The following is a 15,886-nucleotide window of genomic DNA, read 5'->3' on the forward strand; positions in this document are numbered from 1 at the left end:
AACCACACTCATAACCTGAGTCTTGCCCCGATTCGACCCCTAAATCGGGTTTTAAAACTGTGATATTAATAATTATTTTTATTCTTATATGTCTTAATTGAATAATTTTGAAATAGAGAGTTTTTACAATAATATTTTAAAAATAAAAAATAAAATATATATATTATTTTCGAAGACATGTCTCATCTGTATTTTCTAAAAAATAATATTCTAGATTGAGTGAGCTATGGATTCATAGCTAAAATCCAAAATTAACAAGTAAAAAATATAAAATAAGGTTTGAAACTTTGTACGAAATTTTGATGGTCTTTGAATTGGAATTTTGGTGAATCCAAGTAGCAAATAAGCTTGGAGCATGGATGAATTTGGAATTCAATTTTTATCAAGAAACCACTTATAATAATATTTAAGTCTGATCTAGTTATAACATCTAATTATCGGATCAAATATTATAACTATTTTGAATCAGGTTCCCGTATGACTGTTCCTTAGACCATTTTTGTTTATCAATCTAATCCAAAAAATCCTAAGCTATTTGTTCCACATCAGAAACTTAGTTTTATGGACTAGCTAGAGTTTGAGTGCATTTGTGATTTCAGTTTCAAGTATAACCCTAATTTTATCATCTTTTATTCTAATTACTTCTGATTTAATGTTTTTTTCTCTAATGTCTTTTTGTTATTGTGCCCAAAATTATTTTAACCACCATGACTTGTATTATTTCATTGTCTAATTATCCCTTAATAATAATCAGCCATTTTTAAAGGGTTTTTTTTTCTTACAAAGGTGGATGGTAATCAGGTGGGAGTGCTCAGATTGTTAAAAACTCCCTAGATATCTATGCGGATGAAACATCATATGTAGGCGATCATGTTTACACTGATGTGAATCAATCTAAAGTCCATTAACTATGGCGGAACAATATTGATTTGTGCAACATCATTTAGTAAAACAATTTAACAACAAAATCCTTTAATATCTCTATTATTACTCTTAATTTAATAAATATATTGTATATCTTGTTGATAACATAGAATCATAAGAGAAAGATAATTTTTTTAATAATTATTATGTTTGTTTTTATTAATAATATGATGCTATTATTGCATTGATAATACAGTTAAAAATACTAATCCAGGTATCGGAATCGGCCTGGCTTCGCCTTGCATCCCGGGGCAGGAATATTTTTTAAAAAGAAAAGCTACACGTAAACTTCTACTCCTATCGCCTTTGAAAATTGAAGAGCTTGATGGAAATGGCGAAAGTTATCGCAAAAAGGACTGTAAACCCAAGAATCACAGCTGCAACAACTCCAAGAAAATCATGTTTGAAATCCAAATAAATTGTCACGAATTGCTCCACTGTTTCACCAGTTTCAAGTCTATCCTTCATATCCCCAAACTGGGAGGCAACCAGTCCATACAGGGTCCAAAAGACTGGACATATCCAAGAGTACCATCTCCACCACACAGGCATCCGCTGTTGCAGGCCAAGTAGAGGAACGAAACAAGAAAGCATATAAAGCCATGAAAATAAGAGACGTAACACTTCAAAGAAATGTGCAGAACAAGAACTTACAGATCGTGGGATTACGAATCCTGAAAATACATTCCAGATTCCATAAAATGCAGCAGAAATCACGGACGCAATTTGGTGATTTGGTGACACGGCCACGGCCATCATGCCATAGAAGGTGAAATACAGTAGCGTGAAGTACATGAAATACAGATACCAGAAGAACTTTGAGATGGTCCATCCGAATCCAATCATTGAATAGACTATAACACCATAAACTGCAGCTTGGACAAAAATATATGGAAGCTCAATGAGAACCTGCAAGGAGATCGAATATTGTAGATGGTTACATGGAGCTCTACATAATTACTATAGCCTGTAATATATCAAGAATTGATACCTGTGCAAAGGCATACGGCAAGGCAGAGTACATTCCAGCAGCTCTCTCTCTGTAAAAGACAGTTCGCTCAACAGCTACCACAGGCTGAACAGACGCGGCATTTTGGACACCAAGAAAGAGAACAGCGGTATACATTGAACCCATTGCATTAAAAAGATCTTGTCGCTTTGTTCTACATTTTTTTCATATGACATTTAAAGTCAGACAACATTAGAAGGCATATGGATACTATCCCAGTTTAAACTTCTATCTTGTTTTTATCACGGAGTGATGACTTACATTTTGGAGCCAATATCCCAAAACATTGTTCCGAAGATCAAGCCTATGACTGTTGTAGAGAGAAATCTGATAGCAGTGTATGGAGGGTTGCGCCAGTACGACCAGTGCTGTTTCCATAAGCAAGCCAAACACTGGGTGAAAAATGATCGCGAATATTGAGTAGAGAAATAGAGGTCCTTCGAACCAGGAGCAGGAGTGCTCAAATCCTTTATGAGAGCTCTGTTTCTCCTGAAACATATGCCATGCATCAACAATGAATCCAGTATGAAGCTCCTCTCGATATCCTTTGATAAGCAAGTTACTCATCTCTTATTAAAACACATTGGAGTCGAACATGGAGTTTTTTTCTTGATTAACACGACAATAGTAATAGGTAGTTCTATAAATAAACTTTACCTAAACAATTCTGAACTTCTATATATTTCAGCAAAATCAACCCCCAGAGCTAATTCTTCTGCTGTACTGGTCACTTCCAACATCCAAGTAGCCGGATTGTAACCATCTTTGATTTTGTTGACTCCTTCAATTCCCTTGATTTAAGCAACACAACAATTGCCAGAAACATGACTAAAGAGTTTGAAATTACATGGCTGCCAGATTTTGGTAGTCCAAAGTAGCATACCTCAAAATACTTGATCAGATGGCAAGAAAGTCGACCCAATGGCCCCACATATATCTCTTGTCCTCCTCTCTTCAGTAGAAACAACTGCAGTTCCATGTTAAAAACATCAAACGTGACATTAATATATGAAGAACAATCCACGATCATCTCTAACTCTGATAATCAGCTTCATATTTTTCACCTCATCAAAAGCTTCAAATATGTCAATGCTTGGTTGATGGATGGTGCAGACAACTGTTCTTCCTGTGTCCACTGTGTTCCTAACTGTTCTCATAACAATAGCAGCTGCTCTTGCATCAAGCCCTGAAGTTGGTTCATCCATAAAAATAATTGAGGGGTTTGCCACTAGCTCAACTGCAATGGTTAGTCGCTTCCGTTGCTCAGTTGACAGACCATCTACACCAGGCAATCCAACTAAAGCTTGCCTCAATGGATTCAGTTCTACAAGCTCCATGACCTCCTCAACGAACATCTGCATCCAATAGGAATACACTGAAATTAAACTGGGTTAAATGATCTGGCATGTTCAGGGAATACTCTTGGACTTACAAAACTTGGAAAAGCCTTTTAGTTCATAACTTCTGTTATGCATTAGATAATTCTCAAGTAGACTGGAACCACTCAAGAAAGAATAAAAGCTTATCATAAGATGACTGTAGTTGAACCAAGCCCAGTTGAATAACGATACATTGTTAGTTCATGTAATTTATTAAGAGGTCTAAATTGCAACCGTCAAATAACTCAAAGAAAGACTGCCTGAAACATGAGTAGCAAATACCTACTTTTCTAGTTTCAATGTCTACTTCAGTGGGAAGACGAAGCCAAGCTGAGTAGAGCAAGGACTCATAGACAGTAATATGTGGTGAGTGGATGTCATTTTGCTCACAGTATCCAGATATTCTAGCAAATGTTTCTTGCTTCTTCGGATACCCAGAAATTGTGATGTTCCCCTCAATATATCCACCAGTTTTCCTACCAGCAAGAACATCCATCATTGTGGTTTTACCAGCACCACTGATGCCCATTAAAGCTGTGAGAACACCTGGCCTAAATGCGCCACTCACACCCTTCAACAGTACCAATTTATCTTCATGAACACCATGATTTTTCATTTCCTGCAGAGTCCAGTTCAAAATAAGTAGTCGTTCTTCTAGGTTATATCAGATGGAAAGAGAGTATACCATTTTTTTTTCCCTTTTGGAACTTTGTTTTACCTGTGGCATGTCAACTGAGTACAGAACTTTATCGAACGTTATAGAATGTGGTTCGAATGGAATAATGACCCCCCTTTGTTTGTTACACGTGAATCTTGATGACTTGCTTCTTCCAATTTCATCTATGCTCTCTGCATATTAGTTAAAATCACTGACCCTCAAGAGACATAGAATTAGATGATACAAATGAAGAAACAATCTGAACGAGCATTCCTACCTGCACTTGTGTGGAGGCTAGAGTTAATTCCAGGGTTCATTGAATGAATGGCTTCTCCTATTCTACCAACGTTGTTGCTTTGAGGTTCTTCTGATATACCAGCCTGCTGTGGCTTTCCTAATGCTGAAAATGTTGTTTACAGAAAATAAGAAAATAATCATTGAATTCTGAAAAAGCACAAAGTTCATAGAGGTAAGAAAGCATACGGTTGAGAAAAGCGAGAGCCAAAATGTACAAGAGGTTGTATAGTAGAGTGAATCCAAACAATGCTGCTACTGCTAACCAATACCAATATGCTTCTGTGAAGAACCCACGAGACTTTAAAACTTCAATTCCCAATGGCTCCGTTGAGTTTGGAAGAACCTTTGATATTAAAGTATTCTTGAGTTAGCTATCATAAAGGAGAAAGCACAGAATATAGAAATGTACTGTTCAAAGGTTACATGGTTCCAACTCTTTCCAAGAAACTCGTTCACGACAACTGCATTCTGCGCATACATCATGGGTGATGTCCAGAAGCCCCAAATCCACCATTTCTTTATGTCATCTGTTTACATTGAAAAAGAAAAGAGAATAGCATTCATTGTGGCCCTGGCTTTAATATAAATATCAATCTCGAAATTAGACTTATTTCACTAATTATACCTCGTGACAAGACAAAGCCACCCAAAACAAACAGCAAGAGCAGTACAAATGACCCGAAGGTGTTAGCAACAACCATGTTCCTGCCAACAGCAGCAATGGTTCGGAATAATCCAGAAGCCATCTGATTTGTTAATAAGAGCACGAGGTAATGCTTAAACAACCTACAAAAATATATAAAACAATCACCTTAGACATAACCTACCAAGGAACAACTTTTATTTAAGCATCTACCAAATTTACTGTATTTTTCAATTTTTATACCTTCCTACATTTGGATCAAATCCAATGACAAAATACGTAATGAAAACCATAATAGCAACTTCGATCAAAGTGATAGGGATTTTAAGGATCCATGTAGGAAGAGCATATATCCAAGCAGGAAAGAATAGAAGGTCCCTTTGCTTGTAGAACACAGGAAGCTTTGCTAGGGTCATAGAAATCTCAGCCATACCATTAAACATGATCACAACCACAATGAAGAATATAGCGCCCACATAAATTCCTCCATCGGTTACCGAGTCTCGGTGCATTTCAGTCCGTAGAAAGAGTGTCATCGCAATCACTGCGACTATTGTCAGCTAATAGAAGAAAAGTAGACAGTAAATCATATCGTATATGAAACTCATGAAAAAAAGACTAACAAAAGTTAATACCCACTTGAATGAACTTGAAGGCGTAGACGAATGAGTTCCTTTTCATGAGTAAGAATTCTCTTGAGAAAGAAGCTTTGCATAGCTCTCTCTTATTAACTCCGTATTTCTTGGTAGTCAAAGCAGCTGGGTGGTTCTTGCTCTTATCAAATGGAACTGCAAGCTCATTTCCAAGTCTCTTTCCTTCATGAAACGAATGGAATGCCTCGGCAAATTCTTTGACTGTGACAAATCTGTATGGCACATCTCGACGTGCCCAATACTGCATCTGATCTTTCCTTGATGTCACCTGCATTGTTTTCATTATTCATGGAGATTAAATGCAACATAGCTCAAAATTACAAGTAGGACCACTCATATAATATTGAGAGCGAGAGAGACAAGCCACTTGTATGCTTACTTCTTGCAAGAAGTCTGCCACACCTTTCCTTGCAGGACACTTAAAGCCCATATATTCAAAAAACCTGAGGACATGCTCACGAGGTCCCTGATACACTATCTCACCATCTGAGAGAAGAATAATGTCATCAAAGAGATCATAAGTCTCTGGCGCTGGCTGGAGGAGAGAGATGAGAGCAGTTCCCTCAAGAATTTGGACATATTGCTTGATGGAGTTCACAATCTGGTACGTTGTTGAGCTATCCAATCCAGTAGATATCTCATCCATAAACAGTGCCTTTGCTGGTCCAACTAGCATCTCACCTATAATTTCAATGTTTAATTAACTCGAATAGATGTGCAAAAGAAGATAGATATTCTTTGATTTTGACAATTGATAAATAAAGTCTGTTACCTGTGGTAACACGCTTCTTTTGTCCTCCAGAAATACCCCGCAGCATTTCATCCCCGACCAATGTATCCGCGCAGGCTTCCAGTCCTAAAACCTTTAAATTCAAGATCAAAGTTATTGGAGGATAACGCTCTGGTTCTTCAAGATCCTTTACAGTATTACCTTCAGAATGTAATCTATCACCACACTGTCCTCCTGACCTTCTGTCGCTGCAGCCTGCAATAACAGAAATCACAAACAATAAAAAGTAAGCAAAATACATGCAATTTCTAATTTTGGCTTTGTAACTTTTTGTGATGAATCCTAGTTTAACTTACAAGAACTAATTTATAGTCAACTATATAAATTATGAGTAAAAAGAGAACCCTTAATTCCCTTGGAAAGATTAAACACTAATGTACATAGAATATTGTTTCAACTTTCAGCAAACAGAGAGTACCAGTCTGTTTTCTTAGCTCTAAAACTAGAAAAAAGTTTATCTTAGATCTACGCACTGTAACAAGAAAATGGATACATTATTGTTCTTATTCCAAATAAGGCGTGCATGGTGTTTCTCCCCTCCTAAAAATTAATTTCACAAATGTGATGGCTTCCTCTCTCACCTTCATGAAGACATCAATATCAGGATCAGGTTTGATCCCCGATTCTTTCTCCCTTCTCGATAATTCTGCTAACATATCTGCAAATTGTGAAAGTGAAAACTGTTCATGCTTAGATGATTTATAGAAGACAAGACTGTTATGTAAAGAAAAGGTACTGGTTCATTAAGCTTACCATAACGGGTTCCAACCCCTTGGCATCTTGCAGAAAAGGCCAAGGTTTCCCTTACAGTCATTTCTCCTATATGGAGATCGTGTTGACTGATATAGGCAGCAGTTCTTTGCGGTACAAACTCATCCATTTCATGACCATTATAAGTCACCCTCCCTGAAAACTGCAGGAAGATTTAACTTCTCAAACTAAAGGCAGGATTGTAGACTGGATTAAAAAATCTCAAAAATTGACAACGCACAAAGATTTAAGTCAAAATTATGCATCATCACCACCTTTAGAGCATGATCAAGCTTTCCAGCCAAAGCTAACAAAAGCGTTGTCTTTCCGGAACTTGGAGGGCCCAAAAGCAATGTCATTCTGTAGTAGATAACAAAAACATTAGATCAGAAAAAAGAAATGGAAACATCATAAGGTCTGAACAGTCAAATTCAGCACATGATCATTGTACCTCGATGGCTTGATGATACCGCTAACATCCTTAAGGATCCACATATGTTTCTTTCTACTAGAAAGAATATGGAGATAGTTCAAGACACCCTTTAAATACAAATGAACTAATACATGTTAGAACAAGCTGGTACCAGAAATGAATGAAAGAACAAATTGCAATAATAACTAGTGGTCTATACGGGCTGGTTCTTACCTCCAGCATATTAACAGAGTAGTTAAAGAATGTAGGCAAAGCTCTACTTCCTACATAGGCTTCTGCTTCAACATTTAGATGCTCGAATCGAACTTCAATAGTGGGAACATGAATTCCAACTCTAATATAACCAACAAACAAGTACTTCCATCATCTAAAAATTATCAGTAAGAGAGACAGTGCACATGGCTGCAAAAACTTCAAAAATCGGAACAGAGTTCCTCTGTATATCTGCTAATTAATCAACTGGCTATCTACTGAATAGTTAGAATCATTGGAGGTCATCACCCCATCTTTTCTTCAGAAATAAAAATCACTAGACATCAACTACCGTTTTACAGGTTTCTAATTACCAATTGGATTAGTTAAGTTACTGATTTCTAAAAATTTTAATTTTAATTTTTTGGCAACAAGAATGTAGCCGATTCTTAAGAAATGAAAATCGAAACCAGGAAAAAGAAAACTAAAAATGACACCAAATGTCCCAATGATTTATATGTTGTCTTGGCATGTAAGAAAATCAAAAGAAAAAACATAAATTTAATTACCTATCAATACGGTCGTTGTCTTGACATGTAAAAATCAAAAGAAAAAACATAAATCTAATTACCTATCAATACGGTTCTTGAGCTTTAACAAGAACTTCTCATTATCCTCTTCTGCTACATTGACCAACCTCTCCACCAAATTCTTCCTTTCTTGGAACCCAAGATTCTGCACCTCCACTTCATTAGCAGCACCCGTGGACGTGGTTAATATACCTTTCCTCAAACGATCATAGGTTGGTAGTTTCTCTAATGCCGCCCATTTTAAAGCCTCTTCATCGTCGTCTTGTCCTTGAGAAGAAAGTGAAAAAACTTGATGATCTGCAGCTGCATTGTTACTAAATATTCCTGAAGAGTTTCCTCTTCTTACACTGCTACCGGCTCTGTAAAGATAACCTCTTTCCATTGACAAAGTCACAAAGAGAAGCTGTGATTTTTAATTTACGTTGTTCAATACATACTTTGAGAAGAAGAGGAAGAGGAAGAGGAGAAGGTGTTTAAGGTTTAAACAACTGTAGCTAAGCACAGGTGGCAGGGATGAGGGAGTAGAGTACTACAACATCATTTCCCTGTTTATATAGCCTTCAGATACTGAAAAATAAAATTAGAATTTTCTCAGTATGATTTGTTTGGATTGACATGACGAGGAACCAAACGATAAAGAGAAGTTAATGCTGGGCTGTAAGATGTTGAAAAAGGCAATCATCTAAAACTTTCCTGTTGTGAATTTGCTAGCCTAAGAAAAAGGGGCTTCCAATTTCATGTGGACGTAAAATAAAGTGCAAGAATTGAGAGGGGAAACACCGACCTTTCTTCACAAGTACATGCCCCCTTACACTATTCCAATGAATATGTCTCGCTACCAAAAATATAATAATAATAATAATAATAATAATAATAACAATTTTATTTTAACAAAACACCAAACGAGATCGTCCTTTCATGTCTGTTGTCTCAAAAAAATATTTATTTCAGTAATATTTTTTTAATTTTTATGTTTACTTTTCAATATTTTATTTATTAAAAATTAAACTTCATTATTTATTTTATTTTTTATATATATTGGATTATTCTAACCCTATAATTTAGGTTAAGAATTTAACAAGTTAATTTGGTTTATTTTTTCATCTTTCAATATTTAATTTATTATGAATTGACTTTCATGACTTGTTTTGATTTACTTTTTATGAATTTATACAATTCTCGTGATCCGTGTCATGAGTTTGGTGGGTAATCCAATTGACTTAGAGTTTTTTTTAATTTTATCCTTTAATATTTTATTGATAGAAAATTAAGCTTTCAAATTTATTTTGGTTTGTTTTCTATGAGATTATTTCAGTATCATGCCCCAAGTTACAGGTATGGTAGGTTAACTTAGGTTTATTAGAGTCATTTTTTTAATCATTTTTTTTTAAATTACTTACATCCTTCAACATTGGGTTAGGTAGGAATTGTGCTTCGTAATTGTTTTTGGTTTTATAGGGTTATTACAGCCTTACAACCTAAGTAACGGGTTTTGTAGGTTAACCCCGGTTAACTTGGGTTATTTTTTTGTTTGTTTTCTATAAAGTTATCTTAGTCTCATGATCCATGTTATGAATTTGGCAAGTTGACTATGATCATTTTATTTTTTGCTCTTTTCTTAATTGATTTTTTTTATTTCTTCCTTCAACATCAGATTAATTGAGAATTGAGTTTCATAATTGTTTTTTATTTGCATAAGAGTATTTCAATCTCATTACTCGAAGTACAGATTTGATAAATTAACATGAGTTAACTCAGATCATTTTTTTTATTACTTTCTTTAAAATTGGATTGATTAGGAATTATGCTTTATAATTTGTTTTAATTTGTTTTTATGAGGTTATTATAGTCTCATGACCATGGCCAAAGATTTGATAGGTTAAACTCAAGTCGATTCAACACATTTTTACTAATCGTCCAAGTTATATTTTAACATGTCAAGTCGACTGGGTCATATCATATTAACTTCCACATAGTTTAATTTTTTTCTTCAAGAAAAAAACATTAGCAATGCCTTAATAATTTTTTACGTTTAAAAGAAAATTAATTCGATCCATAGCATAACACAAATCAATAATATAGTAATAATACTAATAAAATTCAGTTGACATTTGATGGGTGTTTTCTTTTCTAGCATAGTTTGAAAAATGTTTTAACAAACTAGCACCGATCAAAAAAATTAAAAATAGCACAATTTGATAAAAATTATAATTTTAGGAGAAAAAAGAAAAAAATAAAATAAAAACTTAAAGTCGCATCAAAATTTCAATAATAATACCTCTAGTATTATTGGAAAGAGTTCAATGAAATGAATTCATAAATATCAAGGCTGCTAAATGTGGCTAGCTTAAGCTACACATGTCCTTAATGGTGAGTCCACTCGCAACCTTTGGACAAAGAATGTGATTCATGTTAGTCACCTTTAATAGTCTTTTTTAATGTTCATGAAATCATTTTGTCGATCTCTTTTTAATGCTATCAAATATATCATTATTAGAGTTTTAGTATGATCCTAAGAATTATTATTTTTATTTATTTATTTTTATCTCTCATCTAATTAAAAAACTGTACTTGGAGTGTGATTTTTTTATCGAAATACGCTATTTTTAAAAAATAAAATGATCTTTTCAATGTTTTTTAAAAAAATGTGCTATTAGATCAAAGATAAGGGATATTGGATACTCTTAACTGACATTGAGTCAAGATGGAAATAATGAATTTATTTATTTATTTATTTATTTATTTTTAATTGAGGACAATTGCAACTCCCTAATGTAAACGTATCCCGTTGGTCATGCACAGAACATCTAAATTCACCTCAAGATAAGGCAAAAAATAAACAGAAAAAATACAATATTGATATTCTTCTAATTAATGAGTAGATAATAGAATATACATAAACAGTTGAGAAGAAAGATTTGTTCAACAATCCATCTCTCTTTTAGTCGCATTCGGTTTGTTGGAGGTTGAATCAATGCATTTTGTTGTCTTTACAACACAAAGGAATTGTAAGACCCAGAAAAAGTAAACCAGCAATTCTCTTTACAATTTCAGAAAATAAGAAAATAATTCTTCTCCTTGAAAGAAGAATTTATCGTTGAAGTTAGCGGGAAGGGATGAAGAATATTAAGCTAGTGTTTTATACTGATATAACAGTTATTTTTAAAAGTTTTTTTTCATCTAAAAATATAATAAAATAATATATTTTTTTATTTTTTTAAATTTATTTTTGATATGAACACATTAAAACAATTCAAAAATATAAAAAAAAATTAAACAAAAAAAATTCAAAATCTTTAAAAAATATAGCTAGGCCACAAAAACAAACAGGCTTTAAATTGATGAGGTTGTAAGAAAACTTCATAAAAATATATTTTTCTTGGCCAGTGAGTTTTTAGACTTGTAGTTTTTAGACTTGTTTCGATCTACAAAACAAGTTTCTTATAAAAACAAGGTACACTGCAATACTTAAATCAGTATTTGAGTTTGTTTGATAAAATGACATGTATATAGAAAATTAAGATAAAAAAATATATGTTTTTTTTATTATTGGAATTGAATCAATTAATTTAAGATTAATGCAGAATTAATTAATTTCTAACACAAATCCTATATTAAGATCAATATGAATCGTATTAATTAACAAGAGATCTGGCATTTTTAAAGGGTTTAGTTTTGTCTCTGAAGAAATTAATGAAAGTGTGAGTGTGACATTTGACAATGAAAATCCTCTGTCGAAGTGGTTCATCCTTTGCCATACCCCCCAACTACTAAATTAATAGCCATTAAATGGCCGGCCCGTCACTCTTCGAGCTACACTAGTTTATAGTACTTATTTGAGAATGGTTGAAATTGGATATGCTGTTCAGTGGGCCGAATAAATTTTTTAATATAAAAAAAAGTGATTGGTTAAAAAAATTCAAGCTTCAAGTTTTTGGTAAAGTTAGCAATTTAAATATTTACAAAAAAAAAAATTCAACAATAGACCAAAAAAAACCACACCCGAGAGTCTATTTTAATTATCAAACAACTCGATGCTAACTTAATTGAAAGAAAATCAAGAAAAAAACAATCAAACTTAAAAAAAAAAAACATCAGTTTAAAAAAAAAAGAAGGGAAACCAAGCGAATCTTGGTGAACCTCCTAAACCTAGTTCAATTTAAAAAAATTATAACTTGTTAAATCATAGATCTGAGTTCAATCAAGAAGATTAATCTTCATCCAATTTAATTTTGAAAGATATAATCATTAAAAAAACTATTAATAAAAAAAACTTGCAAAAAAATAAAATAAAAAAATGGAGCTAAAATCTAACAAGATAAAACCCAAGATGAAATTCAAAAAACAATTTATTGCAATAAAAAAAATTACAATTAAAAAATTTAGGATAGAACTTGAAAGATTAAAAAATCATAAGGGGTGAAATTGAAAATTATTTGTCATATGATAGATTATTTATAAATTAAAAATGGTGGGGGTGAAAAAAAAATGATTGAGGGCTAACCCAATAGAATAAAACAAAAAAAAAGTTAAAAAAAAGAGAATTAAACTGAAAAAATAACAAACAAAAAAAATTTATAAGAAAAAGAATAAAAAATAAGACAACATCAATTTAGAAAAATATAAAAAAAAATAGGCCAAACCTTTTAAACCTGGTATAATCTCTAAAAGTTGCATCCCATGAAAGTTTTTACCTGAATGCAATGAAGAAGCATAATTCTCAACCAATTTAATGTAGGGGGATGAGATTGGTAAAAAAATATTAATAAAAAAACTTGCGAAAGCAACAAAATGAATAAGGATAAAATTTGATAAGAAAAACTCAAGGAGGATGCAATTTAATGAAAAAAAATAAAAAATAATCTCAACTAAAATAAATATCAATTAAAAGAATAAGGATCAAATTTTTAAGATGAAAAAAAAATCATAAAGGTAAAATTGAAAATATTTGTAAAAACCAAGTAAACTTAGACAAACATTTTAAATAAGGTCAAATCTCAAAAAGCTCGGAAAAAATGAAACCCTAAATCCGAGTCCTATCAAAATATTTATTATAAGTCAATTCAAAAATATAAATTAAAAAACTTGTTAAAGCAAAAAAAAACAAAAAAAGCCTTAAGCGAACCTAGTGGCCAACCCGAATCAACAAATCAAACACATGACCTATGACATGAAATTTGGATGTTGCTATAAATAGAAAAGCGAAAAAAACACTAGCAAAAAACAAATTTAAAAATGCTTTTAAAAAAGACAGAAATTAACTCGGGTTAATCCTTTAGATCTATTACTCAGGTCATGAGACTAGGTGATCTCATTAAAAACAAACCCAAAAAAATAATGAAGCAAGATTCATAATCAAACAAATATTGAGGGATGGAATTAAGAAAAAAAAAAAAACAATGCAAAACAAAAAAAAATTGCAATTAAAAGAATCAGAACTAAATTCAATATAAAAATGAAATGAAATGAAATTAAATGTCTACAGAAAAAATCAAATGAAATTAAATGTTCAAGGATGAAATTGTATAAAACAAATCCATTAAGAAAATGATTAAAAAATAGAATTAAAAAAATTAGGACCAAATTTGACATAAATATTAAATGAAAATAAATGCCTAGGGGTGGAATTGAAAAAAAAATCAATAAAAAAAATAATTCAAAAAAAACAAATAAAAATTAAAAGAATGAGGACTAAATTTGAAAATAAATTAAAAAAATCAAATGATAAGGGGTGAAATCAAAAATAAAATCCAATAAGAAAACATTAATGTAAATAAAACAATTCCAAATAAGAGAAGAATGACTAAATAAAAATAAAATTGAAAGGTTGTTATGAATTTTTGCAAGGTCAACATGCAATCCGAGAAAAAAAGAGAAGGAAAATAAAGAAAGAAAAAAAACAATTTTGGGTCAAACTATATCGAACCACCATACACGCACCACTTATAGAGAAAAAAGAATCCAAGATTAATTAAATTACGTGGCGGAATCATGGTTACAACCATCAAAGCTAGCCACGCACGCCACTAAAAGGTGGCGTAGTGGTTGACGCGCCATACACGTTAGCAGCTTTTTGGGGTTTTTTGTGCAAAAACCGAAAATGCTTTTAGAACTAAACAATATTAACAAACAAAACATGATGAAATTACTAAAATAACCCCGCACAATTCTAAAAGAACATTTATGTTATTGTGAAAAGACTATCCTACCCAAAGCTAAAACAAAAGATAAAATAATCAAGGGATAAAAAAAATTATAACATTATTGTAATAAAAAGTGTTATGTGTCTAGTACACAGGAAAACCTCTAAGAAAGTTAGTGTTGTGGATAATTTTTCCTGGCTGATATATGTATCTTAAGATTTGGAAAAATAAAAATAAATTAAGTATGCTTGTAAATCTATATCTTTAGTCGAAGTTCATGCAATAAATATCATTGATACATTGAAGTGCAAAATCAATCTTGTAGCAGCAAAAATTCAAATATTTTTTAATAGAACTTCACTGATTTAATTATAAATTAAAATCTCACATATTCTTCTTTCTTTTTCTTTTTTGAGGACTTTCCTTGTAATTTCCAAATTAACCACTTATCCCTGTTTTATATATATATATATATATATATATATATATATATATATATATATATATATATATATATATATAACCACTGATTAATTAAGCATGCTATCTTGTTTTTTCTAAAATGAAATATCTTATTTAGATTTTTCTCTGCATGCGTCTTCAAGAAAGTAGAATATTGTTACTCTATATTTGGCATTTTTACTAATTATGGCAATAAAACTGAAGAAAGTACGGTCGCATGAAACTCCAAAATTAACCCTTACCAGCACCAAAAGAAAATTCATCAATAAAAGTCCAATGGTAAGAAAGAAATTAGAGACTGGGAATATCGTGAAGCTTCCACTCTGAGCTGTCTCGCTTCTCAACATAACATAATTTTGCTTGCAGAAAAAGAAAAAAAAAAAAAAAAAGACTATAACCCTGCTTGTTAGAGACACTGTTTAAAAACAATGAATTTTTTTATTTAAAATTATATTTTTGTATCGTTTTGATGTCAAAAATAAATTTTAAAAAATAAAAATAAATATTATCTTAAAATATTTTGAAGTGAAAAATATTTTAAAAAATAACCACTACTATATTTTTTATTGTCTAATCCAAAAACTTGTTTATTATTTTTTGAATTCTCAGCCTAAAACTTTGAAGGCTTAAATTTCTTTTTATGTTGGTTTTTTTAAAAAATAGTTTGAATTGATTGATGTGCGAGTTGGTGTAAGAATATTTTTATGTCAAATAAAAAGGATAATATTAGTATATAGATAATATACATAAAACTTCTTTTAGAATTATACCAGCTCAATATTAATAAAAAAAAATTAACAAAGATAATTTTAAAAAAAATATGTGAGGAAATACTATAAAAAAATAAAAATCATGTGAAAAAATATTGTAGCAATCCATAATGTTTTTTTTTTAAATACAAAACACAATTATCAACCAGCTCAATATAAAAAAAAATGGACAAAGATTATTTTAGAAAAAAAA

At 31.7% G+C, this 15,886-nt stretch overlaps 1 protein-coding gene across 1 annotated transcript; it reads right to left on the reverse strand.

Moving 5' to 3' along the window:
• Window positions 1-1,039: 1,039 nt before the first annotated feature.
• LOC133695769 (pleiotropic drug resistance protein 1-like) lies at window positions 1,040-8,995 on the reverse strand. The gene is made up of 24 exons (XM_062117717.1): window positions 8,360-8,995; window positions 7,750-7,870; window positions 7,555-7,643; window positions 7,379-7,463; window positions 7,107-7,266; window positions 6,935-7,011; window positions 6,495-6,548; window positions 6,336-6,426; window positions 5,943-6,244; window positions 5,550-5,831; window positions 5,154-5,470; window positions 4,893-5,053; window positions 4,691-4,794; window positions 4,454-4,610; window positions 4,248-4,370; window positions 4,031-4,161; window positions 3,599-3,931; window positions 2,998-3,288; window positions 2,817-2,900; window positions 2,591-2,724; window positions 2,195-2,422; window positions 1,916-2,087; window positions 1,579-1,833; window positions 1,040-1,479 (listed from the first exon to the last, which is right to left on the reverse strand). Exons 1-24 carry the CDS (start codon window positions 8,698-8,700, stop codon window positions 1,222-1,224), a joined length of 4,350 nt encoding a protein of 1,449 aa, XP_061973701.1. The 5' UTR covers window positions 8,701-8,995; the 3' UTR covers window positions 1,040-1,221.
• Window positions 8,996-15,886: the final 6,891 nt, after the last annotated feature.

Source organism: Populus nigra, chromosome 1 (assembly GCF_951802175.1).
Source record: "Populus nigra chromosome 1, ddPopNigr1.1, whole genome shotgun sequence".
Classification (NCBI taxonomy): domain Eukaryota; kingdom Viridiplantae; phylum Streptophyta; class Magnoliopsida; order Malpighiales; family Salicaceae; genus Populus; species Populus nigra.